The sequence below is a fragment of the Phyllostomus discolor genome, chromosome 8 (genome assembly GCF_004126475.2).
Source record: "Phyllostomus discolor isolate MPI-MPIP mPhyDis1 chromosome 8, mPhyDis1.pri.v3, whole genome shotgun sequence".
Classification (NCBI taxonomy): Eukaryota; Metazoa; Chordata; class Mammalia; order Chiroptera; family Phyllostomidae; genus Phyllostomus; species Phyllostomus discolor.
The window spans coordinates 17,788,098-17,814,773 of NC_040910.2; the positions used below are offsets into that span (position 1 = coordinate 17,788,098).

Consider the following 26,676-nt stretch of genomic DNA (forward strand, 5'->3'; position numbering starts at 1 on the left):
GGCTAAAATCTCTCTCCTTCAGCCCACCAAATGTCAAGTGCAGAAAAGTAGAAGTGGGCAGAGGGGCTGCTTAAAGGGTAATAGGGGTGATTTTTTTTTTTTTTTTTTGATAGAAGAGGTCAAAGTTCAGAGCACAATGGCAAGGGAAGAGGGAAAAAAACTTTACTAAGATGAAAGAAACATGAAAAGAGGACATGATTTTTTTTAATATAGGGGTGATTTTCCTATAAACCTAAATGCTCCTACTACTGTATTAGATCATAGTAACATGGCTGTGATGATAGTGCTGAGTGGTTGGTGTGTTCCAGAGCACGTGCAGAATTAGCTGGTTTCCTCTTGCCATCTTCACTAATGCTGCTCAGTCTCTGTTCCAGGGAAGGCTCTCAGCTCCTCGGATGCACGCACCATATGCTAAACTGGTGGCTAGAGCGTACACCAGTCTAGTGATGGGTTTGTGTCTGCAGAGACTATATTTCTGGAAGGTGTTGGAGGTTTTGCCTGTATGTTAAAATTCTTACAGGTTATAATATTAATACATATTTATACTCTTAAAATTTCTAGTTTGACAGCAAATGGAGTCGTGTTCTAAAACCATGGGATTCTAACTTGTGCTTTTCATTTGTTTTTAGAAGAGTTAGCCAATTTGTTTGCAGATATCAGTTTCAGAACATACTAAGTATTCCTGAAAGTATGGGAGACTGGGCTGAACTTGTACTGACCTTATGACATTACTTAGAAGTTGATCCTTAAAAAAAAAAATCTAGCTATAAGCTTACATACTTGTCATTCATCTACTTCATAAAAGTAAGATATGGAAAAATGGTCTGGTTATTTGGGTTTTCGACAAGTATAGAAACTTCTCTGAGTTATCTCAATAAGCTGTGTCTTACGTTGTTTTTTTGTAGATTGTGAATCACCCTGTTTTCTTCCTTTGGGAGACTGTGTGTGGTCAAGTATGAAGACTGAGGTCCGAGTCAGACAGGCCGAGTGCAGGTCTCAGCTGCCCCTCGCTGGCTGGTTCCTCAACCTCTTCGAGCCTTTGTTTCTTTCGGTGTAAAATGGGAACCGTGTGGCCAGCTGCACAGGGTTGTTTGGAGGGCTAAGTGAATGCTGTGTAGACAAGACTCACGGCGTACAATGCACAGTTAGGCATTCCATGCTGGCTCCCTTTCCCTTCCTGTTGGAAATAAAAACATGGGTTAGAAAATTGTTGCCGTTTACTTCGGTTGTCAGGAGCCTTCTTCGTAACCCTTAGGATTTTCTTCTCGTTACTCGAAGATGACCGAGTCCCAGGGAGCATTGGCTCACGTTTGCCAACGTTAGCTCTGGACTCTTCAGAATTAGAGGGACTTTCATGGTGGTTGGCTTAATAGGTTTCCTGGCTGCTTCCCCTGATTTCCACAATCTCGCCCCAGCCTCCCTCCCTTGATGGGAAGCCCGAGAGTGGATTTGGAACTTTGGAATGCAGCCCAGGGCTCTCGGTGGGGGCAGTCAGCAGGTCAACATAGAAATCACTTCCTTTGTAGAGAGAGTGACCGTTATGTCTGCTCCCAGAACATATTTGGTGGCTGAATATCCATGGCTTTGTCAAGATCTTTCCTCCTGTTGATAGAGGTTATTTCCTGAAACCAGATCTTTGCTCTCACAATTCTGATCGGTCTTGATTACTGAATAGTCCTTGTGAGGAGGCTACAGTGGGTGAAGGAAGGCTAGATACAGTATTTTTTGATAGAAGCAAACCAAATGTAGGGAGTGGTCTGTGGATGCAATTAAGAAGCCTTTTACTGTAAGTACTGTCATCTTTTAGCTTCAGTTCTGTTGCCATGGCAACCAGATGGTTGGCAAGTGCCTGGCTGAATGGTTTTACAGGAAGCTGAAAAACATTGCTATTCTAAGCAGCTTTCTTTTTGCTGCAGAAAGGGATCCTACCCTTACTGTAGGCCCGCCAACATTTACTGGGAACAAAGCAGGCTATTTATGCTAATTGTATTCTGGGGACAGGGCAAAGAAATGGGGAGAGGATCTCAGCCCCTGCTTACTGGTCTGTGAATTTGTTTTTTGGGTTGTTGTTTCTAGCAGTTTGGAAGAACCAGATGACTTAACCTTTTCTTTATTTCAGATATGGTTTCCCTGTTTAAGCAGATCTTACATTCTAGAGATGGAACTGGTTAAAAAAAGAAGGAGGTAGTGGTAGGTGTCTGGGGTAATGTCAGTTATGGGGAAGTCAGTGTGCTGAGTTTCTAGCTTTCAAGTATGTACAAGGGCAGTCTGTTTTTTTAAAGTGTCCCCTGCTAGCAACAGATAGATAATGGCTCAGCAGCTATTAGGCCTATCCTTGATTGTCCGTTAAACTTGTCATCTGGGTTTTCTTTACATCTTAAAACACTGTACTTCTACTTACATGATAGAAAAATTATATATTGTAGAAAAGCCTTTGGAGGGCTTCAGAATTAAGAGCAGTTCCGTTTTGACAGTTTATGACTTATAATGTGACCATTTCTTAGGAAGAAACCGTAAGGATATCAATGCAGGTCCGTCAAAAGCCGATACAATAATTTTAGTTTCAAATATAAGCCAATGAACAGGACTCCCTTTCCGAGCTCATTCAAATCCTCTTTAGAAGTGAGCTAGAAAATAGGAAAAAGATTTTTTTATTTGTTTAACCGTTCTTCAGTAGAGATCACTCTTTATAGCTGAGTAGTGAAAGCGTTTAATTTCAGTAGGGTGTGTGCACTTTTGTTCTCCGTCAGTCTCCATTCTCTCTCACACAGACACACACAGTTAACGTGAAAGGAAATCCATAAAAAAATTCCAAGGTGTGCTTTGCATTCTTGATATCTATCACATTATTTTTTCTATAAAATGTGGCCTTTGTTCTGTGAGATAGACGTTTCAAGGGTTTTAAGATTTTGACCCTGACTGTATTTAGATAAGCTGATGCCAGTTTGAACTAGTCTCTCACTGAGGTCCAATGATGTTTCTTTTGCATGTTGATCAGGTCTTAGAAGTTTTCCACAAAACACAGTTGGAAAGTATCTCAGGAGCCTGTTATTTAATGCAACCTCGAGTCCCCGAATAGCACCAAATGGAAGATTGAAAAGCAAATCACGTTGCTTTGAATCCTCTCTATAAAACATTCTAGTAGTAGATTTCACAGGTAATTTTTTTCTCAAATCACCCTGAAATAATGATGAAAGAAGTTTAATTCCCCAAAAGGTTTACATGATCTAAGATGAATTTTTAGGAAGTATTTTTAAGGTATCTTGAGCGAGAATTTGATCAAGTATTTGCTGAATAACTTCTAAAGGTGCCATAGGATTTGACCAGCTTGTTGAAGGAGTTCATAGATTGTCCTGGCATAGAAAACCAGCAGTATGAACCTTAGAGCAAGGACTGCCTTACATGGCAGTGGGTTCATAGGAATTCACAGAAAGAGTGTAGATGCAGCCTCTGGAGAGGGCTACCTAGAGGAAGTGGACTCGAAGCATTTTTTTAATTCAACAGAAATGTATTGAACAAACCCTGTGTGCTAGGTGCCATGCACTCTGCTTCGAGTTATAGTGGTGAGCTAGACAGGGATCACCTGTGTGTGCAGCTCAGTCCGGTCAGCGTCCGGGCGCAGAACCTGGCAGTTACCTCAATGATGGTGTCTACGCTGGACAAATTACAGAGTTTTGCAGGAACACCTGGGTTTGGAGGGTGTGGAGATATTGTTGAAGATTCCTTGGAGGACATTTAATGCTGAACTTGAACAGAAATAAATCCCAAACAGACATTGCTATTTACCCACTTGAAATAGTGTTTCTTTTTTTCCCCTTTCTCAGAAGTATACACTCCACTTTTCCAAAAGAAGTCTCCTAAAACATAAATATGTAAGCTTTTCTTAGAAACTAAAATTGGCTTCAGAATTGTGTAGGAAGAAGAGCTCTTAGAGAAATCCAACCTGCTTTACCATCACCTCCTTTATAACTCTGGAAAGGGAAAGAAGTACAAGATTTCCAAAGAGCGCCAGTGGGTCAGGAAGCGGAGACCTCCCCTGGTTCAGAATGTAGTGTCTAGGGAGGAGGACCCTTCTGTGTCCTCTACCCCCCCCTTTTAGGAAAGGGTTTATTATGCTCCTAGTATGTGCATAGTGTTTTTATTAGACCTCAAGCCTTTGTATCATTTTCTGTATCCTTTAACAGAGACTGAACAGGGAAAGGAAAAGCAAAGTGAGTGTGGCAATCTGTTGCCAGTGAGCACTGAAATTATGGCTGCCACCTTTTCCCCCTGACCCAATTAATCTGTCTACTGAAGGACAGAAAAATTACTGTTGTTAGTGGCCCACATTCATCTGGAGAGCTTAGAGATGCTCACAGAGATACATTATTTCTCAGTTGGATGTTTCCCCATTAGATCCTGCTGGTTGCTTTAATTTTGTACTTTAGCAGAAATATTACTTCCCCCTCATTTGTGTAGCTATCTTCTGTAAGCCACGTAACATCCATTATCCCCGAAGAGCTTCTTGTGTGGAAGAAGGAGTTAGAAGCAAACAGTAGGTCTACTAAGCTGATACCCTTTTCCTTACCCTTGCTGAGAATGACTTTGAGACATTATTCATGGTACTGATATTTTTTCTGAGTCAGATTTAGTGACATGGCCCATAACTCAAAGTTAAATTTCTGTAAAATTTTATGATAAAAAGGAACAAACAGACCACCAGAGTTAAAGAACAAGAAGTATGTTTTTTTAAGATAGAAGTATTTAAGTGTCTAAATATAAGAAATATTCTATATGTATTGAATATCTTCTTTTATGGGATGCTTGGGCATTTTATCAGATGTCTCTCTTTTAAAAGTATCAGCTATTTGGAGCCACTGCTAGGAAAAATGAAATAGGTAGTCCCAAATGTTCGTAAACTGAGGACTGGATAAACAAAATGTATGTGTCCCTTTAACTGACTATTTACTTATTCATCCGTAGAAAGGAATGAAGTACTGATATGTGCGACAACATAGGTGAACTTGTAAACATGCTAAGTGAGAGAAGCCAGTTGCAAAATGCTGTCTATTGTATGGCTTGATTAATGCAACATGTGCAGGGCAGGGAAATCCATGGACAGAAAGTGTTTTATGGGTGCCGGGGATGAAGAGAGGGAGGCATGGGAAGTGACTGCTAATGGACATGGGATTGCTTTTTAGGTGGTGAGAATGCACTAAAATAAGTTGTGGTGATGGTTCCAGAACTGTAAATATACTCAAAATCATCACATTGTAAACTTTAAATGAGTGTATTATATGGTATGTGCATTATATCAATAAAGTTGTTTAACAAAAAAGAACCACCAGCAACACAGTCCAGGTAGGGGACCCAGCGTCGTCTTGATGGGGCCGAGGCAGACGTACGCAGAAGACACGGCCGGGGCAGCACTGGAGGGCGAGGTGGGTCCATCCCGGGTGCCCTGCGAAGGAGCGTCTTCCCGTCAATAAAGGAAGAAGCCCCTCGGTGCTGTGCGGTCACCCTGGTGCCTTTGAGAGACTAAGTAGGACAGTGCGACCTCCACTTACTTTCACACCTGTGAGAGTGGCGATGCCTGAGGCTAGGGGAGAGGTGAAGACTGGAGGTGGCAAAGCCCTTTACTCTCCAGGTATCTCGGTGCTGTGTTTGGGTCACCCTCATTTTACGTAATAACGACCCCAAGGCGCAAGAGTAGTGATGCCAGCAATCGGACATGCCAGAGAGAAGCCCCAGGTGCTTCCTTTAAGTGAACAGGTAGGCATTTATTTCTAGGAAGAACCACAGTGAACACAGAGTTTGGCACTAAACTGACGGCAGAGACACCATCCACCTAGCGTTGCTGCCCATTAACCAGAAACCTGGAAAACATGCTTTCCCTTGTTGGGCATGCCCTTGACTTCACGGGCACACCAGGAAGGTCAGTGCCGGCCATGCGCACCCCCTTCCGTTGTCGTGAGGTCAGGGGGCACTCTGTGAAAGTGTTCTGTGAAGAGTAAAATGCTCAGAAATGTGGTATTAAACAACTTTTTCATGCCAGCTCCATGTTATGGGTGAGGCTTAAAAATGTACTTAATATTACTTTTAATTTCATTTTTAATGTTTCTAATTTATGTCTTGGATGTGATTTTTTTTTAAGGTTACTTGCCTGCAAGACTTTTTTGGTGATGACGATGTTTTTATTGCATGTGGACCTGAAAAATTCCGTTACGCCCAAGACGACTTTGTCCTGGATCACAGCGGTAAGGCCGTCTCTGGAACCCGGAAACGGAGGCTGGGGCGTCATCTTTGAAAATCGATGGCATTGACTGTAGTCTTTCTGAATTAATGGGACTAGAGGACAAAATGGAAGTTAAAAAACAAAACCCTGGTTCAGTAGTTAAGTAGCACTCACTTTTTATCGATTTTGTTCCCTTTTTTTACTGCATTGTTTTGCTTCAGCAATGCATGTCCTGCCCTCTTTCAGAGTGCAGGCTGGCCGTGCCACCTTAATTGTATGGACAACTACAGTTGTACATTTTCCATGTCCCGAAAGAGATACACGAAAGGGTAACAACAAAAGCGTTGATAGTGATTATGTCCATTCTTTTTTTTACCTTATTACTTTGTTTGCAACTTTAAAAATGCAATAACATGCATCGTTTATATATGCAGAAAAATAAGGCAATTTTCACTAATGGGTAGAATAATCTTTTTCTCTTCATCGTGCCAATATATGGAGTTTTCAACTATTTAGCAATAACCCTGGTAATTTCAAATGTTATTGTTTCTGGGAATATTGCTCTACTCTGTTGTCTTGAATGAATTTAAACCTATTACAGTAATAGTGATCGTTTTCACTGATAAAGTCAATTTCCTCTTTAATGGGGTAAAATCATACAGATACAACATCTCACAGAGAATAGGGATATTAAAAATCCAATCTTACTCATTAATTTCCTAATAAAGAAAGTTAGTTTTTTTCAAAATCAGACTGAAGGTAGACCCCTTCCAGTTGTTGTGATTCTGACAGTCCAGAATTAGAGAAACACATTGCTGAATACTCGTAAATACCATGACACGTTGACTTTTAAAAATTCAAGAGGGTCCATTCTGTGGCACCAACTTTCCTGTGTAATTCTTTCCCATGACACAAAATCAGCAGCCTTGGAGTAATTTACCTACATTGCACTCGGGGTTCATTGACCTACTCTTTTTGTTTTTCACTGCTGCCAAGTTTCTCTGAGTGTGTCTGCACTGTCCTGCAGTCTGTTGGACTGGTTCTGCTTTAAACTGGTAACATCACTGGAAAGTCCTTAAAGAATTGCAGGTGGTGTCTTGTGTACTATCTGTGTGATGTTATTATCCCTGATTCTCATGAATGGTTAAGGTTGACTGAAACAGGCATTTGTGTATCACCTGTATTTTACATATTTCTCGGCTTCACTGTAAGTCCATTTCATAGTATTTCTTTGATGTCAATCTTGGTCATTTTGAAAGTTGAGACACTGAAATTCAGTGATACGTTCTACATTATAAAGTTAATTTGGATCACAACAGTGACGAAACATTTATTGAGCACTGACTGTGTACTCAGTTTACATGTATGTTGTGACCCTGCCTAAGCTAGTCAGGTCATTGGCAGTTGGTTGCAGAAGGACTCCTCAGAGACAGGCGAGAGCTGCTGCTTGCTTCCCTCTCAATCGCCAACTCCTTAACCATCTGCAAACGGGGGCTAATAATAGTGGCCTTTTCCTAAGATTCTGTGAATATTAAACAAGTTAATATACATTAAGCACAAGTGTACATAGTTACAAGTACATGCTGTGGCTGTTGTTAATGTTATTATTATTCATAAAATCTTACAATGAAAGCAGGTCTCAGACTTAATTCTGCCACAGGTACTACACGTAGGAGGCAACATTTTAAGTTAGTCATTTAACTTGTAATCTTGACAAAGTCCCGACTCTCACTCAGTCCTTTTAGGTTCCTGGAGACATCTTGCATTAAAGAGCCATTAAACTCAGTTCACCTAGTATCAACTGTCTCAGGTCCCTCACCCGGGGCTGCAGGTCTGAAGTTCAAGTACTCGCTGCATAGGTTTAGCTGTTCCACTCTCACAGAGCAGTGGCAGTGCCTTTGAGACATTTCACCACACACCACGGCTTTCAACAGTGGAATACTCAGTAACCCCCATAATACCGGCCCCCCTCTGTGTGGGGTTCTGATTAGAGTCTTTCAAATGCTAACTGTCCTTCCTTGCTGTGTATTTTCCTGATTAGTGTACTTCACATGTTAATTTATTTACCCTGGGGGCATACACTAAAACCAATCCACATTTTAATCTTCCTCCATAAATTGAAGTATTTTAATGTAAATTAAGCCTTAAAACAAGCCTATGAAGCAGACTTTATTCTTTTTCCGTTTTCACAGGGGAAACCCTGAGGTTCTGAGCCTCAGCAAGGTCCCCTAGTTGACAAAGTCAAATCCGCAGTTCATCCAAAATCTGCGAAGACTTTACAAAAGCCATGTTCTTAATTATTCAGATTAGAAGTGCTTATCTTAGCTGTAATTAGTTCTGATACTCTAAATGCTGTTTGGCTATTTATGGGAAGACCAAAGGTACCGCTTAGTTTCCTAGGTTTTTGTGCTCCACAATTTGGAAAGCCAGACATAAGATAGTAAGGGGTTCATAAATTAGAGCCCGGCATACCCTTCCACATGTGATAAAGATTTGGGAAGAATAACGAAAGTATAGCCTTTGCCTATCAGTGCTACCGTCTTTAAAAGGTTACACATGTTTAGGATATGTGTGTACATCCAGTTAGGACACTGGGGTGTCCGCATCCACCTGGAACAGTGAGGTGAGGTGCCAGTTGTGTAGCCTCAGGTGTGCTTTAGGGGCAGTGACAGAAAATGACCAGGCAATGGTTCTAGGCAGTCCGCTAATTCTGCACGTGCTCTTCCTTCCTTCCTTGTGCTAGTGTGAAACCCAGATCTACTTAACGCACTGTCCTTCCTTTCTAGAATGTCGTGTCCTGAAGTCGTCTTACTCTCGCTCCCCAGCTAAGTATTCTGGATCCAAAAGCCCTGGGTTCTCTCGACGCAGCAAATCGCCAGCCTCAGGTAGTTCATGGAAAAGGAATGGTGGTCACAGGAGGAACACACCATCCTCCTTTCGTTTCCTGTAATTATTGTGGATTTGCAGCCTTTCCACGGCTCGTGTGTGCAGCCAGGTTGCAGAACAGTGTGCAGATGATGTGATTTTTTTTAAACCAAAAATTGAAGTCTGTTTTTCAGCGTTATAAGTCTTCTAAGAAACTAACTCATTTTGTTCTGACACTTTTTTGAGAACGATCTGATTATCTTAATTCTTCTGATATTTAACGTGGAAATGCCTCACATATTGACCACTGTACTGCATTTTAATTTTTGTACAATGTGGTTGTGAATATTCTCTTATTTGTTTAAAACTTACACACACACCTAACATAATGTTATTTACTCAATAGATTTCCACAGGCTTTTCCTTCATCAAGCAATTTAATAGTAGCAACGATTATTCCTGGAAAGAAGTACTTCACTTATTTAAGAGTCAAACTTAACTATAATTCAGTTTCTCTTGGGTCCTGTGGATTTGTCATGATTTGACCATTTTGACATTTGAAAAATATAAAAACATCCATAAACATCTTGACATACCACTCCTACCAGCTTTGTTTCTAGTTTAATTATGAACAACTTTGTGGATATTATTTCCCATTAAGAAAAAGATTGTGAAAAACCCGGATTTTACATGTGGGAAATCGAGCACATGTGAAAGTAGGATCCATAAAAACGGTCTCAAGCATCACACTTTTTATAAGATACTGTGTTTGGGGCCCATTCTCCTTCCCACTGCTTCCCGGTCAGCACCCACCCACTGCCCCCAGGCCGGGTATTTCACCCTTCTGTTTGTGTGCACGTTTAGACCTGCTGAATAACTGCTCTCCTTCCTGTCTCCTCCTCCTCCTCCTCCCCTGTGTGTACTGAATGTGCACAGTAAAGAGGGGTGGCCACTACCCCAGTGCCTACTCTACAGCCAGATCCCCAGGTGAGCCATGGTGCTTGTGGCTTTGTCACTCTGCTGGGTTTCTGTTGTCTTTTGCCACATTTCTGTTTCCTTTGCTCCATTTCCGTGACTGTATCTGGCTTGTACCCCTGTGCTCTGTGCAGAATGAAATGCTTCACAACTCACAGGTGCTTCGGCCCCCCTTGCTCACCGGAGAACCAGTTGTCCGAAGACCGCATGGCACCTGTCGTGTGTAGTGGCAGCACCAAGTGATCGAGGGGGCGCATCGCCTCCTGGCGTTTATTTTCCATTATTTTCCAGCTAAATTTGGGAAATATTTTATTATTGAAAGAAAGAGGCTCGAGTTTGTTGGTAATCTGAAAATGCCCACAGATGCAATTGTACTCTTCTCTTCTCCCCTTCCTCCCCTCCCTGGGCTCCATAGGCCCAGTACTTTCTAGAAGTGTTGACAATACGAGTATTTTTAACTGAAAGCATATTTCTGCTGTGAGGCTTATACTGTGCTTTCTGTAAAGGATCACACACGCTGGGGAAGCTAACATAGTATGAAATTTGCATACATACACTGAACTGAGCTTACCATATGGAAGGTGAGCATTTTTGTCAGGTTCTTAGCTTTTGTTTTAGTGATAGGTTTACAGATGCTATCATATAGTAAAATAACAAAATGAAAGTGGGGAGAGTGGTTCAAGAATCAGGTGTTATGATGACTCCAGTTTTGTCTCCCTGAGGTCGAAAAAGAGACATTAACATACTGAACTCAAAACACGTTTCATAGCCACATTCATCTCACAGACCAGCTGCTTCATGGCATAGCCTGATAAATGCATAAATCTTTTTTAACCGGAGCTTGGAATGCTTAGTAATTGATTCAAGGAAATCTTCACATTCCAGTACCCCCAATCTTTAACTGAGTCCATATTTGGATATGGGTCAGTAGAATAGATCTTACATAAGTAAAAGTTGTGGGATGTTTAAATCACCTTTCAGAGGGCAGGCAGCTTGTTTGTAAGAGATTAACTCAGAAGTGTGTTCACCACACATAGCAGGTATGGAAAACCGAGAGCCCATCAATTGCTGGAACTCACTGTGATTCTGAAGAAAGTTACTGTACAGGGGTGGGCAAAAGTAGGTTCACAGTTGTTTGTATGGGGAAGGACATGCAGGTTATGACTTTTACAATAGCTTTATTAACTCTGTGTTTTGTGCACTCACAACTGTAAGCCCACTTTTGCCTGCCTCTGTACAGTACCTATGGTATTCTCTCTCCATTTCTCGCAAGGAGGGAGTTTTGTATTGTTAAAAGCCACAGAACCCAGACGTGTAACTTGCTTTTATAGACTGCGTTAGCTGTGGGCTACCTCTTAACAGGTACAAAATTCCAGGGCACTAATTAAATTTCAAACAGAGCTGTAAACTTTATACATATAATAGTGTACTTTTTCAGTCTTGGGACAGAAATACTCACATAAGGAAAGTTGTCTAGTTGACTAAGTTCCTCATCAAAAGTCTAATAATTATAATAGCTAAATAGTGTGAAATAAGCACATAGAAGTTAATCTGAGAGATGTAAGCAGGTAAATAGTAACCATGATTGGAGTCTTAAAAATTCTCACTTTAGGTTTCTACCTTGGGATTCTTTTCCATAATCAACCAATATTTTGAAAAGTACTCAGAGCAAACAAGCAAACAGTAAAGTCCTCAAGCGTATTTCTTACCTTCCGGTTGAGGGGAGGCTGGATGAAAGCCTTTCTCTGGGAGAGAACGTCAGGGGTGCGGTGAAGGGGAGGGGAGCAGGATGATGCTGGCTGGCCACAGCGCGCCTCCCGGCTGGTGGCCAGTGACCGGTGGCCACAGTGTCAGGGGAGAAAGGCGCAGTGTGGCTGCACCCCAGGTCCCATGGGCCCTCCCAAAGACTCAGAACAAATGTATAAAGAAATGATATTAAGGACTACTCATTAGAACACATCTTTCTAGACTCTTCCAAGTGCCATCAGGAACTCAGAGAGTTACATGCGACTTAATCTCTCTGTAGGATGAGAGTTGTTTGGGGAAAAATAAGGATGTGTAGTTACGGACCCCAGTTAAGTCCCCAGCAGTGTGTTTTGTTAAGAAACCGTAGGGAGACTGGTCTGCTACTGAGATCACCGTTCGCAGGAGTTTGTTTTTCTCCTTTAGTCCCTTTTCTGTCCCCATCCCAAGGAGGCCTTTGCTATCAGTGTGGTGTCCGCACAGTACTAAAAGCCAACGGCACTGATCGCAGAGAAACTGGTGACCCGTACAGATCGCTGTATGGGATGGAGGAAAAAAGGTTTCAGCTGACGGCAAGTTTAAAAATCCATTTCTCATCATAATCTCTATTTTATGTGAACTCTTACCACCAGTTTCCTTTAAAGAAAATTTTACAACGCTCTAACATTAATTGAAATTGAACTTAATTAATAAAAAAAAGTCAGGGCTGTTGAATACTCTTTTGTTTTTAATCCTCACCCAAGGACATGCCCGTTAATTTTAGAAAGCGTGGGAGGGAAGGGGAGAGAGAGAAGGAGGGCAACATGGATGTGAGAGAGAAACATTGACTGGTTGCCTCTTGCACTCGTCCTGACCGGGGACTGAACCGGGAACCTAGGCGCGTGCCCTGACCAGGACTCAAACCTGTGACCCTGCGGTTTAAAGGATGACACTCCAACCAACCGAGCCATGCTGGCCAGGAGACACGCTTTTGGGTACTCTGTAAAGTTTTCAATTAATTGGATAGTTACTTGTTATACTTGCACTCCAAATACCCACATATATTTGTTAAGAAAATGTAAATAACTGATCATTGTCTTGAGTAGTTTTAAATTAGGAAAATGTTTAATGATTCAAAATTTTAAAAAATTTTCATCTTCATTTGGTAATTGAAAAATAGACAAAAATTTCATCTTCACTGAATTTTTAAAATGAGCACTGCAATAAACAAGCACGACTCCATAGACCCACATCAACCCCTGTGCGCACATGATTTATTGAATCACGAATACCAGATACAGGACTTCTCCTCCGCTCAGGGACCGGTGCTCACCTTTTGGAATCACCTAATAAGGACTTTTATGTCTGAATTTTGCTTTTTATACTTATTGGCATAATTTCAAATAATAGTTGTCTGTTCCATCCTATTAAAGAAAAGGAGATGGACTTTGCTTTTCTTTCTGTAGAGACGAATCTCAGGTTTCATCTTCTCTGGGCAAAAGCATTGAAGATTCATGATAGAAGGGGTTATAAATACCTCTTAGAAGAGGAAGAACTACACCAGTACTAGATGTTAAGTACCAGCTCTGGGACATTACAGCAGAAATGCATCCAGGAGACGCATTAGGAGCACGCACAAGTCACGCTGAACTGGCTGGCCAGCGTTCTGTAGTCTGGATCTGCAGCTGCCCTCCCCCCGCAGACTGCAGTGGCCAGACTCTGTCCAACAGAGGCTCTCAGTTGAGCTTTTGACCCATGAAGCTTGAGCTTTTGAGCCTCTCAGTTGAGCTTTTGACCTATGTGGAAGCTTGGAGGAGGGCGTGTAAAAAACCACCAAGATTTGTTAAAGAATAGGGACACGAATCTGTGAAGAAAAGATCATAGAAGGGATTAGAAATAACGGGTCTCGATAAAAAAGTTGAAGAGTGTCTTGTATGGCCTCCACACGAGTAGATATTACAAGGAAAATAACCCATAATTTTCCTTCTCCGTTAAGAATGCACTTAGAAAATGTGTTTGCATTATGGGAACTGATTTGGGAGAGCCGTAGAACGTCTTGGTGATTCAGGTTGGTGTGCACCAGGACGGTGTGCCTGGGAGGTTACGAGACAGTCTTCGTAGCACAGCGTTGCAAAGGTAGCAGCCGTTCACCTCCCTACCCTTGCTGGCAGGCAGGACAGATGGACAAGTTCTTACTCACATCTTGAGTTCCGTAATGTTACATACCTTTGTTTTTGTCACTGTTGGGAAACTATTATCAAAAATAATCCTAGGTTCACTCCCTATGTGTCTAATACTTTGTCTGTAACACAATAAGCTACATTATTTTTGCTCGTTGCTGGTTTGCCATCTGCTTTGAGCTTTAAGTGAAGCTTCATGCATGTGCTTATTATTCACTCACAATCTGGCCGTCCTGAGCTTTAATGACCTCTGTCTCCTCTGTTGTCTCCTGGTCAGTTAACGGAACTCCGAGCAGCCAGCTCTCCACTCCCAAGTCCACGAAATCCTCCAGCTCCTCTCCAACGAGCCCAGGGAGTTTCAGAGGACTAAAGGTATGAAATAGCCCATGTGGCGTGTTTGTGTGATTTTGTTATTTTGAGTTCAGAGTTTAGTAGTTTAATTTGTTCAGGGGCTTGGGTGCAGTAACAAATCAAGCAGGAAAGAGGTCAGGATTTGGAGCCAGAAAGACAGGGCTTTGGACCCTGTATCCTGTTTCACTTTGTAATGTTGGCCAGCTCACTTGCTGAGCTGCTCTGAGCGGAACTGTTCCAGTCTCTAAAATGGGAATGTCAGGTTGTGGTTAGGATCGAGTATAATGTGGTAAAATACTGTTGGTAGTAGTTTTCCTGTTGTCAGCAAAATGACTGGCAATAATGAAGCCTTGGAGAACTCTTATGATTCCTCTTAAAAATCTTATTTTGATTCACAACTTTAATTTGACTTCATAATTTGACTTTGTGAAAGTGTAAAATAGAGCAAAATACTAGTATAATACGTATATACACAAGTAGTCACACAAGAACAATATGTTCACTTTGGTGAAGGACTTAGATAAATTTTAGGGTTTGAATGTGATGTGTTTATAGAAACTTAACATGCTTGCCAGTTGGTTTAACAGGCATTTTATCCAATAGAAAGGATGATGAGCAAAGCCAAATTTGAAAACTTTCAACTAACTTAATTTGACATAACAGCTCTTGATATTGTAAGTTTACAAGAGAAAATGTTCCTGGTAAAATGGCAGTGAAGTGCTGAGGCTCAAGACTGACCGTCTGCTTCTGTAGACACAATCAGACAGAAGGTCACAGTGTGCCGTGCACACATGTGTGTTTGTGCTCATTAACTTGCACTTTCCTGGCGTGCTCGGTGGACAGTGGCGATACCTTCATTAGGAATACATTCTCCAAAGTTCGTTGGTATTATCTGAGTCTTTTTCTTTACCTTAAGGATGTTGAAAAATATTTTTCCTTAGTGAGACACATGGTAAGCGCTCCCCCCACCCCCACCCACCTTTGTGTGAATGAGGAGCGAGAACCTGCCAAGCCCAGCATCCTGACCCCTTGCGAGCAGTGAGGTGGGTGGCCCCCCCACTTCTCAAAGGGTTTCGTTCTCCACCCAGCTCAGAGGTTTGCTCGTCCTGCCCCGAGAATGTTGTGTCTCCTCCAGAGAGCACGTGCACAGTTCTCATCTGAGTGCCTGAAATCAAAAAAATTTCCTCGAGAAAAAGACTGTGTTTCATGTCTCCTTGCTTATGTAGGTGGCAGGATCTGGATTGAGGCTGGGTGGCGGTGGGGAGGGGGGGAATGGGGACAGCCGTTATAGTGTCTACAATAACAGTAAAGTTAAAAATAAATAAGTAAAAAATCCCTGCTCCTTTAAGATAAGGATAAATACGTGTTACCTGTTTGGGACTCCTTTAGATTAAACAGACTCGGGGTTTAAAGTGCGCAGCTCTCACGCACCTCCGAGTGCTGGAAGCTCCTTGTGCTTCTGTCAGATATTTCCTGAAGTGCCGCGTTGCCTCAGGTCAGTCCATAGTGGGATTTCAATGGAATTCTTCACTGTCAATTCAAAAAAAAGTTATATAAATTAAAATTCACTCATATAAGCTAAGTATTTTCAGCGTTTTCCTCCCAACTTATTTTCCCCGAAATAGATCAAAGGTGCACTGTTTTTAGTTTGAGTAACTTTCAAGAGAACCCCAAGTAAAAATGATTCAAGTTACTTTGTAATCGAACACAGGTCTAGCTGCCTGCTGCCTTGAAAGCCGACACTTGCGAGTCAGGTGCTGGTGTAAAGGAAAGACGTTTATTCAAGCACTGGCCCCCAAGAAGGTGGAGGACTCCTGTCTCAAAGCCCATCTTCACATTTCAGTCCGGGCAGAGGTTGTTGTAAGGTCAGAGAGGGGAGGCAGAACCAGGAGATCAAGGGAGGGGGTTGATGAGTTAGTTCTCTACGTGCAGACAAGCACAGTCCGTTCCAATAAGGCAAGTGGTGGCTGGGTTTGCATCTCCCTGGTTTAGTCATCCTGGCTCCACAGTTAAAGGTCAGCCAATCTCCCAGTGCTGGGATGCCTGGGGGTAGGCGTCTGTATCTTTTGAAGTGAGTTCCTAGGATTCTTACGCAAATGTATTTATGTGTAAGCAATGTATTAGAGCCAGCATTTACAGAAACACTGGCAAAAGAATGGTAGGGTGGGTTACAATTCCTTGCAGTTACAGATTCACCTCTTTTCTAGTTTTAGTTGCTTCATCGTCTGTTAAAGCAAAAGCAAGTGGCTCCTAGTGCTGCTAATTGTTAACCCAACATTGCAAACCCAATATGAGCTTTCCAGGGTGCCGCACACAAAGGTCATTGGGATCTTCCCCCCAGGCTGTTGCTCCAGGCGGGGCTGGGAGCCTTGACCGAGGGCTGAAGTGGTCTTCTAGGCTGGCACTTTGGTCCCTGCTTACCCACGTTGTGGTCATTTCCCCCTTTTTTGTTGTCCATTGGTACCCTGGGCGCCCATCTTTTTTCCTAGTCCGTCTTCAACTCCAGACTCAACATCATCCTGTTTTGTTGATGCATTGGGGGCTGCTCAGGCTCAGAGTGCACACCCACTCTCTCACACATGCGTGCAAACTCCCACAAGATCTCTTGCATTTCTGTACTAAAGATTCATGAAATTTTAAAAATGTGATCATTTGTATGATTGCTGAGACCTTTCATTATTCTTCTATGTAAGGTGTGTCTTATTATAGTAACCTTAGCATTTAGCACACAGTAAATTCTGAAGGGTCATGTATTGATGTCAAAAATGACAAAGAGCAATGCTGATTACTGGAGGCAAAATGAAATTATCAGTAAGATAAAGAGTAGTGATCCTTCCAGGACCCTCAGCGGAGGGCTGTGGGTTTTGCTAACAACTATGACACCTCTGGGTTGTTTTTTTTTTTTTCTCCTCATCTGTAAAATAAGGATGTTTGATTTTAAATGACCTCTAAAAATGCTAGGATTATAGTTATTTTAAGTTACAAAGAACCCCTATCTGGGAGGCTGGGGAGTCTATTTCTCTTCTCCCTTTAAAGCTGGTGTAGAATCTCTGAATTTTACATTAAATATTAGCAACTAAACGAGTACCTGCCACACTGATCAGCTTTGAGGACACAGTGTGAAACCTCTCTACCCCTTCCTACTCCCATGGGTCATGCCTGGTGGAAATTTCATCTTCTTACAGCTCCCAGCAATCGGTGGTGTGTACCGCCTTTGAAATACTGCAACTTAGTCATGTTACTTACTGTACAAAATAACCCTAATTTCAATGTCATTGTAAAGCTCTCATCAGCATCTGTCCACATTTGCATTATTTCCTCTATTCAGCGACACTGCAAGTGGAGAATTGCAGATAATTACCATGTGTTAGTGCTATGGTTTTTCCTTCCCCTTCATTTAAAATAGCTTATTAAGATCAATTAAGAGGGAATGTCTGACAATGGAGGGCTGTTTTTCATGGGCAGGAACTTTTACCACTATTTATCCTCATTAGAAGCTTAATGGCTTTGGGGAGAGATAATCTTTTCCCAGAGAATCAGGGAGTTGACAAAAGCAAGCACGCTAAGCCGGGAGGGCATGTGCGGGAGGAGTGGAGGGGGCTGCCCCTCATCTGCCGGGACCCAGCTTCGGGCAGATGGGTCTTGTTGCTTTTGGTCCGGGTTTTACTGAGGAGGGGATTAAGCAGACAAATCAGAGGTAAGCAGCATTTGATGGGCTGTCACCATTGACCCCGTCTTTGTGCCAGTTTCTGGGAATCATTCTGGTGTTTCAGTGGGAACTTTGCAAGAGCTGAAAATGCAAAGAGACTGATGTTGTAATGTCTCATCTCTGGCCGCAGAGTGTCCACCATGTGTCTGTGTGCTCAGTGAAAAAGACGAGAAATACAAAAGCAGCCTCGCTTTTCCAGCTAGCTCTCACTGTTTTCTCAGTCATGTCCTCAAGAGGAAGACCATGCTGCTCCGTTTGCCTGCACTCATAATAGCATCGTGCTCGCTGAGGGGGTGTACTGGAGTGAGGAGAGGAAGCAAAGCTTTCTTCACATTGTGACTAGTTTTTGCAGGATGGGAGTGTGAGAAATAGGGTGGGGACCAAGTAATCAAGGGTCTCTAAACCTAAACCTGAGCAACTTTTGGAGCACTGAGAGTGAGTCATACCTCAGCTATAATGTTTTACTTTTGTTGGGTAGTTGCCTAAAACCGTTGAATGTGGAGCCTGGAGGTGGTCTCATATCTTTTAGTTTAGTGTTCATTTTACGGTTGGGGAAACTGAGGTTCAGAGCTGTGATCCGCTGAAGGTCCCAATGGCCAGCTGGGAACTCTGGGCCTTTCAGGGTCTGTGTCTCTGACCTCTGACTTTCCCCGCTTTCGCTGGTGGGTCTGCTCCAGTGACTGCAGCCCGGCGTCCCAGGAGGAAGTGTGTGTGGTTGTTACGGAAAAGCTGTGCCGTGTCAGTCTTTCAGGGGGAAGAGCGCTGGGGGCAGGGGGTTGGTTTGCCGAGTTCCTGGGTCTGAGTCTGCACAAAGGCCCTGAGCGAACAAGGGTTGAGAGGCTAGCAAAAGAACGAGGAGGGGAGGGTGGGGAAAAGGGAGCAGCAACCCTGGGGGTGCAGGGGAGGCTGGATGAAGAGGGTGGAAAGGCAGAGAAGGCCTGCTGATCGCTCCTCCTGGGAGACTTGGGGGAGGAGATTGCTAACAGGGACCCAGTGAAAGCTCTTTTCAAGCAAACTGGTCAGTCCGTACTGTGTGCCCAGCACTTCTGCCTGACCCCATAAAGCTTTAGTAAGATGACAAAGGTCACGGTAGGTGAGGGTTATTGGTTTTCTTTGGAAGCTAGTAATGGAGCCGAGTATTGTCAGGATTCGGCATAGGAAGGAAACAGTAGTCCAGGCCCAGCAAATGCCTGGGTCCGTGGGTATGCCATCATGTTACGTGGTGGGCCTGTGATGGGAGCCCTCTTGTGAGGAGTGTGGCGGCACCGCTGGGGTTTGAAAGCAGAGCCCAGGCTCATAACCACTACTGGACATGTGTGAGTAGCCAGGACACACGTCTGGGTGGTGAGCCAGGTCCCCGGTCGGGGAGCACAGCAAGCAATCGATGTCTTTCTCTCCCCTCGATGTTTCTCTCCCCCTTTCTCCCCCCTTTCCTCTCTCTCTAACAATAAATACATAAAAATCTTTTAAAAAGCCGGCATACAGTAGTAGTGTGGGGGAAGAAAAGAGTCAGACTCCAGGTGTTATCACCACCTCCGTTTCCCTGTGATGACGTTCCCTCCCAGCCCTGTCCCCCCTGCTTTTCTCTGCCCTCTCCACATCCCAGTCCTACCAGTAATCTTCAGATAAGTCCACTGGCTCCGAGTTACCTTAGAATGTAGCTGCTTAGAACAACAATAAAAAAACTGTTTTCTCATACAGGTTCTGTAGCGAAGGAACTCAGGAGCAGCTTACTGGAGTGCTTCTGGCTTAGGAATTTTGACGAGATTATAGTCAAGATGTACCTCGGGCTGCAGTTCTCTGAAGGCCTCATTGGGAACAGGGGGTCCCCTTCCAAGGTGGCTCACTGGCGTGGTGCAGGCTGACGCTGGCTCACGGTAGGAGGCCTCAGTTCTTTGACGTTTGCGCCCCCCATAGCCGCCCCAAGCACCCTCTGAACATGGCGGGTGGCTGTCCCCAGAGCAGGGGACTTGAGAGAGAGAGAGAGAGAGCCTTGCAGAAGCTCTTCTTCCTGTGACCTGGCCTCGGAAGCCAGAGAGAGAGAGAGAGAGAGAGAGAGAGCCTTGCAGAAGCTCTTCTTCCTGTGACCTGGCCTCGGAAGCCAGACACCATCATTTCCTTAGTATCTTAGCAGTCACGGGGCTCAGCCCGGGGCAGCGGGGCAGGGGCCGAGCAAGGGCCTGAAAACCAGGAGGTGAGGCTCGTGGGGACCCTGTGGGAGGCTGGCTACTGCTCCCCTTCTCTCTGCTGCCATCTCTGTGTCCACCACTCGGGCTGGCCCTGGTGCTGCTCCCTCAGTGGTGTTCCGTGCAATGTCCTTTGGGACGGCCACGGAGGCCTCTCTCCCCATCACTGTCCTTGCTCAGTTCTCCGTCCAGTGCTTTCATTCTCCAGACCCATCTCTCCCTGCCCATTCTTTTCGCTCCCCTCCACATCCTAGAATCGCACCGCCACCGACGTTTTCTTCTCCTAATCCCCGTCTTCCCGACCTTCGGCTTTCTCCTTGACCTCAGCCCACCGTCTCCTGTTCCTTCTGCCCGAGCTCCCTGGAGCCCCTTCCACCCAGCGGATGACTTTCCCTGTGGGAATAGTTCCTCTGCTTAAATCACCGCGTGCTCTTTGGGACGGATGGGCAATAAAGAGTACTAAATGTGTCATCAGCTGCCAGACGGATGAAGGGAGCACTCCCCTGAAATTTCATTCATCATCCGTGTCCCAGCAGAAGACCCGCGAGGCTGTGGTAAGCCAAGGTTTCAGTCTGTGGACACGGAAGGGTAAACCGTCTCCCGTTTTGATGCGGCGTGTATGCCCAGAGGCTGTCTACGGTGAGCATTCTTCTCGGTTGAAAGAAGAAACAAAAAGGTGCACTTGGAACATTATCCCACATCTTGAGATTATAAACTGTCTGGTGTGCTGCTGTTTTATCTGATGATGTCTCCCGGGTCCGCCGGCGGTGAAAGATCTCCCAGATTTGTGGAGTGCGATGAAAGGGCTGGCAGCATCTCACGGTGATTGGCAGAGCTAAATGTGCCTCTTTGACCCGCCGACCTTCCAAACTTCTTTCCGAAGCTGTGAAATGTAAATCCACGGTAGCGGCTGACCTTCGCCGTTTTGGCTTTTCCCTGGAGCTTTGGGTTTTCTTTGGTATTTAAAACAAGTTAATAATCTTCAGTACCAAGAGACTGACTACTTTTATATCCTTTTTATTACCCCAGAAAGGCTGGGTGGTAACTTCATCTTTGAATGTAATTGCTTTTATTGACAGAATCAAAAAAAAAAAAAAAAAAAAAAAAAGAGGGACTAAGCAGTTTCGAAGACTCTGGTGCCCTAACAAAATCAATCATCTTAATGAACCTCAGACGCTGGCAGAGGACAGTGATTTGCACATCTAGTTGCTCGGTAACTGGACGCCTTCGGCGGGTCGGTGCCTCCTGCAGCTGAAGCGCACCTTTGTGGGGATGGAGGGAGAGCTCGCCAGAGTATCTGCAGAGTCCGTTGTAAAAACTTTGTTTGCACACAGGCCACGTGCCTTAATCTCACGGAAGTGACAGCACCAGAGATTCTCCTTGGCAGAGTGTTAGAGGTGCCCGGGCAGAGGGAAGAGCTAAGGCCTAGAGCTCCTGGTAGGGACTGTCCCATGTCGGTGACGGCCACGAGGAGACATTGCAGTCAGAACCCGAAAGACCGCTCCTCTCCCACTGCCCTGCATCCTGGGAATCGGCGCCCCCTCACAGCGAGAACCCGCAGACACATCTTTAGCAGACAGATGTGGCCACAGCACCCGTCTGTTGTTCAGAATCCCGTAAGCCAACACCGCGCTCGCCAAGCTCACCGTGGGGGTGTGCTGAGCCTCTGTGCTGGTCTGGGCAGGCCGTGGACTCCCCCGGGGTGGCGGCTCCCGTGGGGAAACAGGAGGGCGCAGCCGGCAGAGCCCGTGTGTGTCCTAGACGGGTGAGCTGGCCGCTGTGTGAAACCTTGGACCTGTCCGGGGTGGGGAGGGGATTCTCTTTATCGGTGTTCTCCACTCTTAACCAACCACAAGCCTCAGTGGCCACTCACTGTCCCAAAGGAACCCAAGCAGAAGGTAGAGCTGCAGGTAAGAGTACGTTGTAGGTCACCAACCCCTGGGTGCCGATCCAGGTTCATTGTTCACGTGGCTCATCACCAATATTGCCATGTTTCAGAGTAAATTAACCCAGATTCTAATATAAATGTGGCAAAGCTTTCTGTTCTTAAATGCATGCCTAATCAGCATTTGTAGTAATTTACACTGGCTTTCCTTGTAATACATGGACTTGATGTTTCTGACGTTAAAAAAAAAAACCCACAAAAATGATAATGGAAGCAAAATTGATTTGCAAGTAATATCTAGTGTACTGATATTTTAAAATTTAGTACATTTCAGTGGAGTTTTTTTTTAAAGAGAAAGTATTTTCTTCAGCTCTCTTTGTATGAGGAAAGGCTGTGAATTTATCAATCTGTATATCATGTGATGAATTACAGGAATGTGACAGTAGTTCTGTGAGCTGAGAGAATGTTCTAACGACACCACGATGAGTGCTTTGATCAGGGACTCCGCTCTTGGGTGGCCCCCGTGGTTAATCTAAGAGCCTTGTGAGACTTCTCTCCTCCTGTTCTCCTTCGCGGAGGGGAGGGGGTGAGACTAGCCAAACAGCGCCTGTGCTCGGGAGTCCAGCTCGGGTTTAAATTCACCTGCTGTGGTGTCTGCACCAGTCATGTAAGCTCCCTGAGCTCCAGTTCCTTCATACGTCAGTGGGTACGATGATAACTCATGAAAGGTGAAATACCGATTTCAGGAGTTGGCACAACGCAGGCACTCGATGAACTGTAATGAGCGTCGTCTTCCCTTTTCTTACAAAGATGAAGTTGTTCTCTGGCTACAGATGCGTTGCAATTACTAGACTATTGGACGCAGGACAGAGAGAACATAAGGTGGCTGAACCGTTAATGACACTTGCTGCCGGAAACTTCCTCCACAGGGGCTCTTGGCCTTGGCTGCATGTTAGATCTCCTGTGGAGCTTCACGTAATACCAATGCCTGGGCCCTACAACCACGGGTTCTTCAGTCTGGGATACAGCCTGGCAACAGAATTCTTCAAATCTTCCCAGAATGCATAGCCTTCCCTAATAGAGAGCCAAGGACTGAGGACCACTGTAGTAAAGCAACAGTACCTGAGGGTTCTGCTGTTCCAGGGTTTAAAAGTAGTGTATTGGAGGAAAAGCTTTCCCAAGAAAGTTCTTGTAGACCAGAAGTTTGCCTGTGACCAAATCTGGCCCACTGCCTGTTTTTCTGCGTAAAGTTTTATTGGAACACAGCTGTGCTCACTTGTTTCCATATGGTCTGTGGCTGCTTTCGTGTTACACCAGCAGAGCTGAGTAGCTGGGGCAGAGATGGTGTGACCTACAAAGGCTAAAAAACTCCTCTCTGGCCCTTTAGGGAAAATGTGTCTGACCCCCTACGGTAGGCCACTTAAAAATGGAATCAATCCCAGTGCCGTTTTCCAAGATGCATTCAAGGAAGTCAACGTGCTACACAAGATTCTCTCCTAGATTCTGGTCAAGCTCTTCCATCCAGGAAAAGTCAACACAGTGTCTGGCATGATCCTCAGAAGTCAATAGTTATATGGTGGAATGCACTGATGGGGCCATTTTTGCTACTTTTTAAAATTCAGTACTTACCATTTCTCTTCGAATTTTCACTTTTATAGAAATTGTAATAATCAACTTATCAAAGAAATTTAATGTTGGACACTCGGCCTTCACCCGCTGGCTGTAAGTGCAGAATGCTGCAGGCCCTGTTGCTGAATGTGCTCACTCAGCCATGGATGCCTTTTTCAATGATGCTGGCGGTTGAGGACACTTTGTAGCCTTTTCTGTTCTAAGTCTTTTTTTTTTTTTTTTTGAGAACATTCCTAGCAGAAGCAGATTCTTGTGCATTTCCCTCCCTTGCTTCCCCCTAAAAATGGAGCCTCTCGTGCTGGAGGAGGAGCTGGGTGGGGCAGGGGTGCAGGTCACACAGGAGGGCACCCCGAAACTTTGCACTGGTCTTTTCATCACCTTCCCTCCTTGGCCAGCCAGGGCCTCCTCAGGAAGTAGGTCCCCCTGGCTCCCCTGCCCCTCAGCCCCGGCCCATCCCTTTGAACCAGCGAGTGATCACAGAAGCCGTCCTGAGAGAGCCCAGATGCTGTCACCTGCTCACGCTCTGCTGCAGAGAACCCCCGCGCCTTGTGCAGCCTCAGCATCGGAGCTGCTGATGGAAGCAGGAACGCTCATTAGCGTTCTGGGAGAGTTTCCTAACAGTCCTCCATTAGACAATGGACAGGGGACGGGTTCCATCCAGAGTGCCACGTTCAAACCTCTCTGGGGCTCACCCCGCCCTTGCCTCGATAAGAGAACTTGTCTCTCACGAGGGACTGGGAAATACCTACGTAAACTGTGCCTGGCAAACGGGGAGAATCGTGCAGGCAAAGCGTCATCCCCTGGGTTTTTGTTGCTCTTCGTCTGCGTGTGTCTCGGGACACTGGGAACCCTCTGCTTTGTAATCCACAATGGATGCCTCCCAAGTGCCGGGATGTGGCCAGAGATCTTGGTGAATACGTACCCGTCTTTTCTTCTACCCGTGGATCACAAGCTGCGTTCTGGGAGGTCAAGTGAACTCAATCGCTGGCTGTGTGACCCCCAAGTGTGGATCTGTGCCCGTGCAGAAAGGCTCCCTCTCGGGACCCTCAGAACTGTAGGAACCACAGCCTGGGATGCAGAGGTTTCCCGGGAGGGCTTCAAGTGCTCGTGCATGCATGTGTGCACACACACACACACACACACACACACACGCACACGCGCGAGCACACACAAGCCTCTTTCTAGGGAGTCAGCCTCTGGGCAGTAGTGAGCTGTGTGGCTTCACCCACGCAGCCTCTGAGCACCAGCACAGGGCCGTGGCCACGGAGGGATGGAAAACGGTGCCTGCCCTGGCTGGCGTAGCTCAGTGGATTGAGCACGGGCTGGGAACCAAAGTGTCCCAGGTTCAATTCCCAGCCAGGGTACATTCCTGGGTTGCAGGCCATAACCCCCAGCAACCGCACATTGATGTTTCTCTCTCTCTCTCTTTCTCCCTCCCTTCCCTCTCTAAAAAAAAAAAAAAAAAAGAAAAAGAAAACGGCGCCTGAGGCTCATCACCTCACTGTCTGCCTGGCCGGCCGTGCTGGAACCCAGTGGCTCCCCGTAGCTTTTCACGGTTTCCTTTTCTTCACGAGAACTTCCTTGGCTAATAAAGGAACACATGCAGATAGGTAGTTACGTGTCATGCCTATTGACTCTATATGTTTAAAATGCTCTTTTTAATCATTCCATTTGAGAATTTTGAAACACTTTTTTTTTTTTGCCATTATTTGCTGAGAAGGCTGCATTTCCCAGTGAGTTAGTGAGACCTTTGTTGCGCGCTCAGGAACTCAGGCTTTTGCTGGACCCCACGCCCTCCTCGGGGCCTCTGACTGCAGCCCCGCGGCCACTGTCTTTTAGCCACCAGAGAGTCGGCCTCTGCCACCTGCTTGGACCCTGGCGTCTCTCTCTGCGTGGGGAAGAAGTAGTGGGAACAAATCGGTCTGGTGGAAAAGGGGGCAAATCGTGGCCTGAACACACCACGCTGAAGATTTGGGGGCTATTCTGTTATAACGAAGACCCACTGAGGGTTTTGGACCCTCAGGCTGGTGCCAGAACTGTCCTGTGGATGTTTCTCCAGCCGTGATGCCTGGAACGGTGGACAGGGAGGCCTCTGGGAGCTGCCGGGGCGGGGACCGTGCCAGGGGCACAGAGTGGAGGACGCAGTGGTTTCATTGTCCACACCGGTGTGGTGGCGTGGGCTCTGAGGCAACAGCCCTGTTTTCACACGTCTCTTACTCTCAAGGCTTGTATTTTATTCCAGCAGAACTTCTGGATGATCCTGTTTGAAGGGATGTTTCCTAAATACTGGGCTGTCCCGGGTTTTGAGCCGAACTCCACTTCTGTGAAGTTGTCCACTTCACCCAGAGAAGAGCAGACCCAGTGTCTCCAACTTGTGGGAGTGCTGGGTCATTTCTTCTTTGGTGTAGCAAGTACGAGTTAAGTACTGTGTGTACCAGACCCGGTGCCGCGTGCGGGGGGTGCGGTGAGGAGGAAGGCACAGCCGTTACGGGCCAGAAGCCACCAGGGAGTTTGGGCATAGAAGTGTGGAAGCATCCCAGTCCCAAAGATGCTGAAGGTGCTTCTGAAGATGGAGATTCGGTGGGTCTTTGACCTTGTCAGCTCCTGAAAGGGGAGAGAGTGTGTGTGTGTGTGTGTGTGTGTGTGAGTGAGAGAGAGAGAGAGAGAGAAAGAGAGAGAGGAGAGAAAATTAAAGATCAAAGAGCACAGTGTGAGTTCAAAAACCTAAGAGCCCTAGGGGATTAAGAAAAAATTCTGTAAGCCCACAGAATAAAGTGAACATGAATAGTAGTCACGATGTGAGTTTTTTAGTGTACCTAAAAGCTAGAGATAGTTCTGTGTTGGAATGGGGGCTTCAGCTTTTTGTTAGGTGGGGGACCTATCTTTTAGTTTTATCTTTTATATCCCTAGTAATGGGTCCTAGCAATGAAAGTCCCTGCAGTGCTCGAGAGGCGTTCCAC

At 45.2% G+C, this 26,676-nt stretch overlaps 1 protein-coding gene and 1 long non-coding RNA gene across 9 annotated transcripts in view; one reads left to right on the top strand and one right to left on the bottom strand.

Annotated features, from left to right (window-relative positions):
- The window catches only part of DCLK2 (doublecortin like kinase 2), a 129,661-nt gene that overhangs the window by 69,902 nt on the left and 33,083 nt on the right, over positions 1–26,676 (top strand). For 5 of the 8 annotated variants that reach the window (XR_004904585.1, XM_036031872.1, XM_036031875.1 and 2 more), the window contains exons 3-6: positions 6,134–6,236; positions 9,001–9,099; positions 10,016–10,066; positions 14,234–14,328. Coding sequence is in view for 7 of the 8 variants with exons in the window: in XM_036031872.1 (XP_035887765.1) it covers positions 6,134–6,236; positions 9,001–9,099; positions 10,016–10,066; positions 14,234–14,328 (348 nt within the window). In the remaining variant the exon portion in view is untranslated. The remainder of the gene's footprint in view (positions 1–6,133; positions 6,237–9,000; positions 9,100–10,015; positions 10,067–14,233; positions 14,329–26,676) is intronic. The other 3 variants (XM_036031873.1, XM_028520895.2, XM_036031874.1) reach the window with 2 other exon arrangements.
- LOC118501934 lies at positions 15,737–18,855 on the bottom strand. The gene is made up of 2 exons (XR_004904586.1): positions 16,504–18,855; positions 15,737–15,837 (listed from the first exon to the last, which is right to left on the bottom strand). It is a non-coding gene; the product is annotated as an uncharacterized LOC118501934 (long non-coding RNA).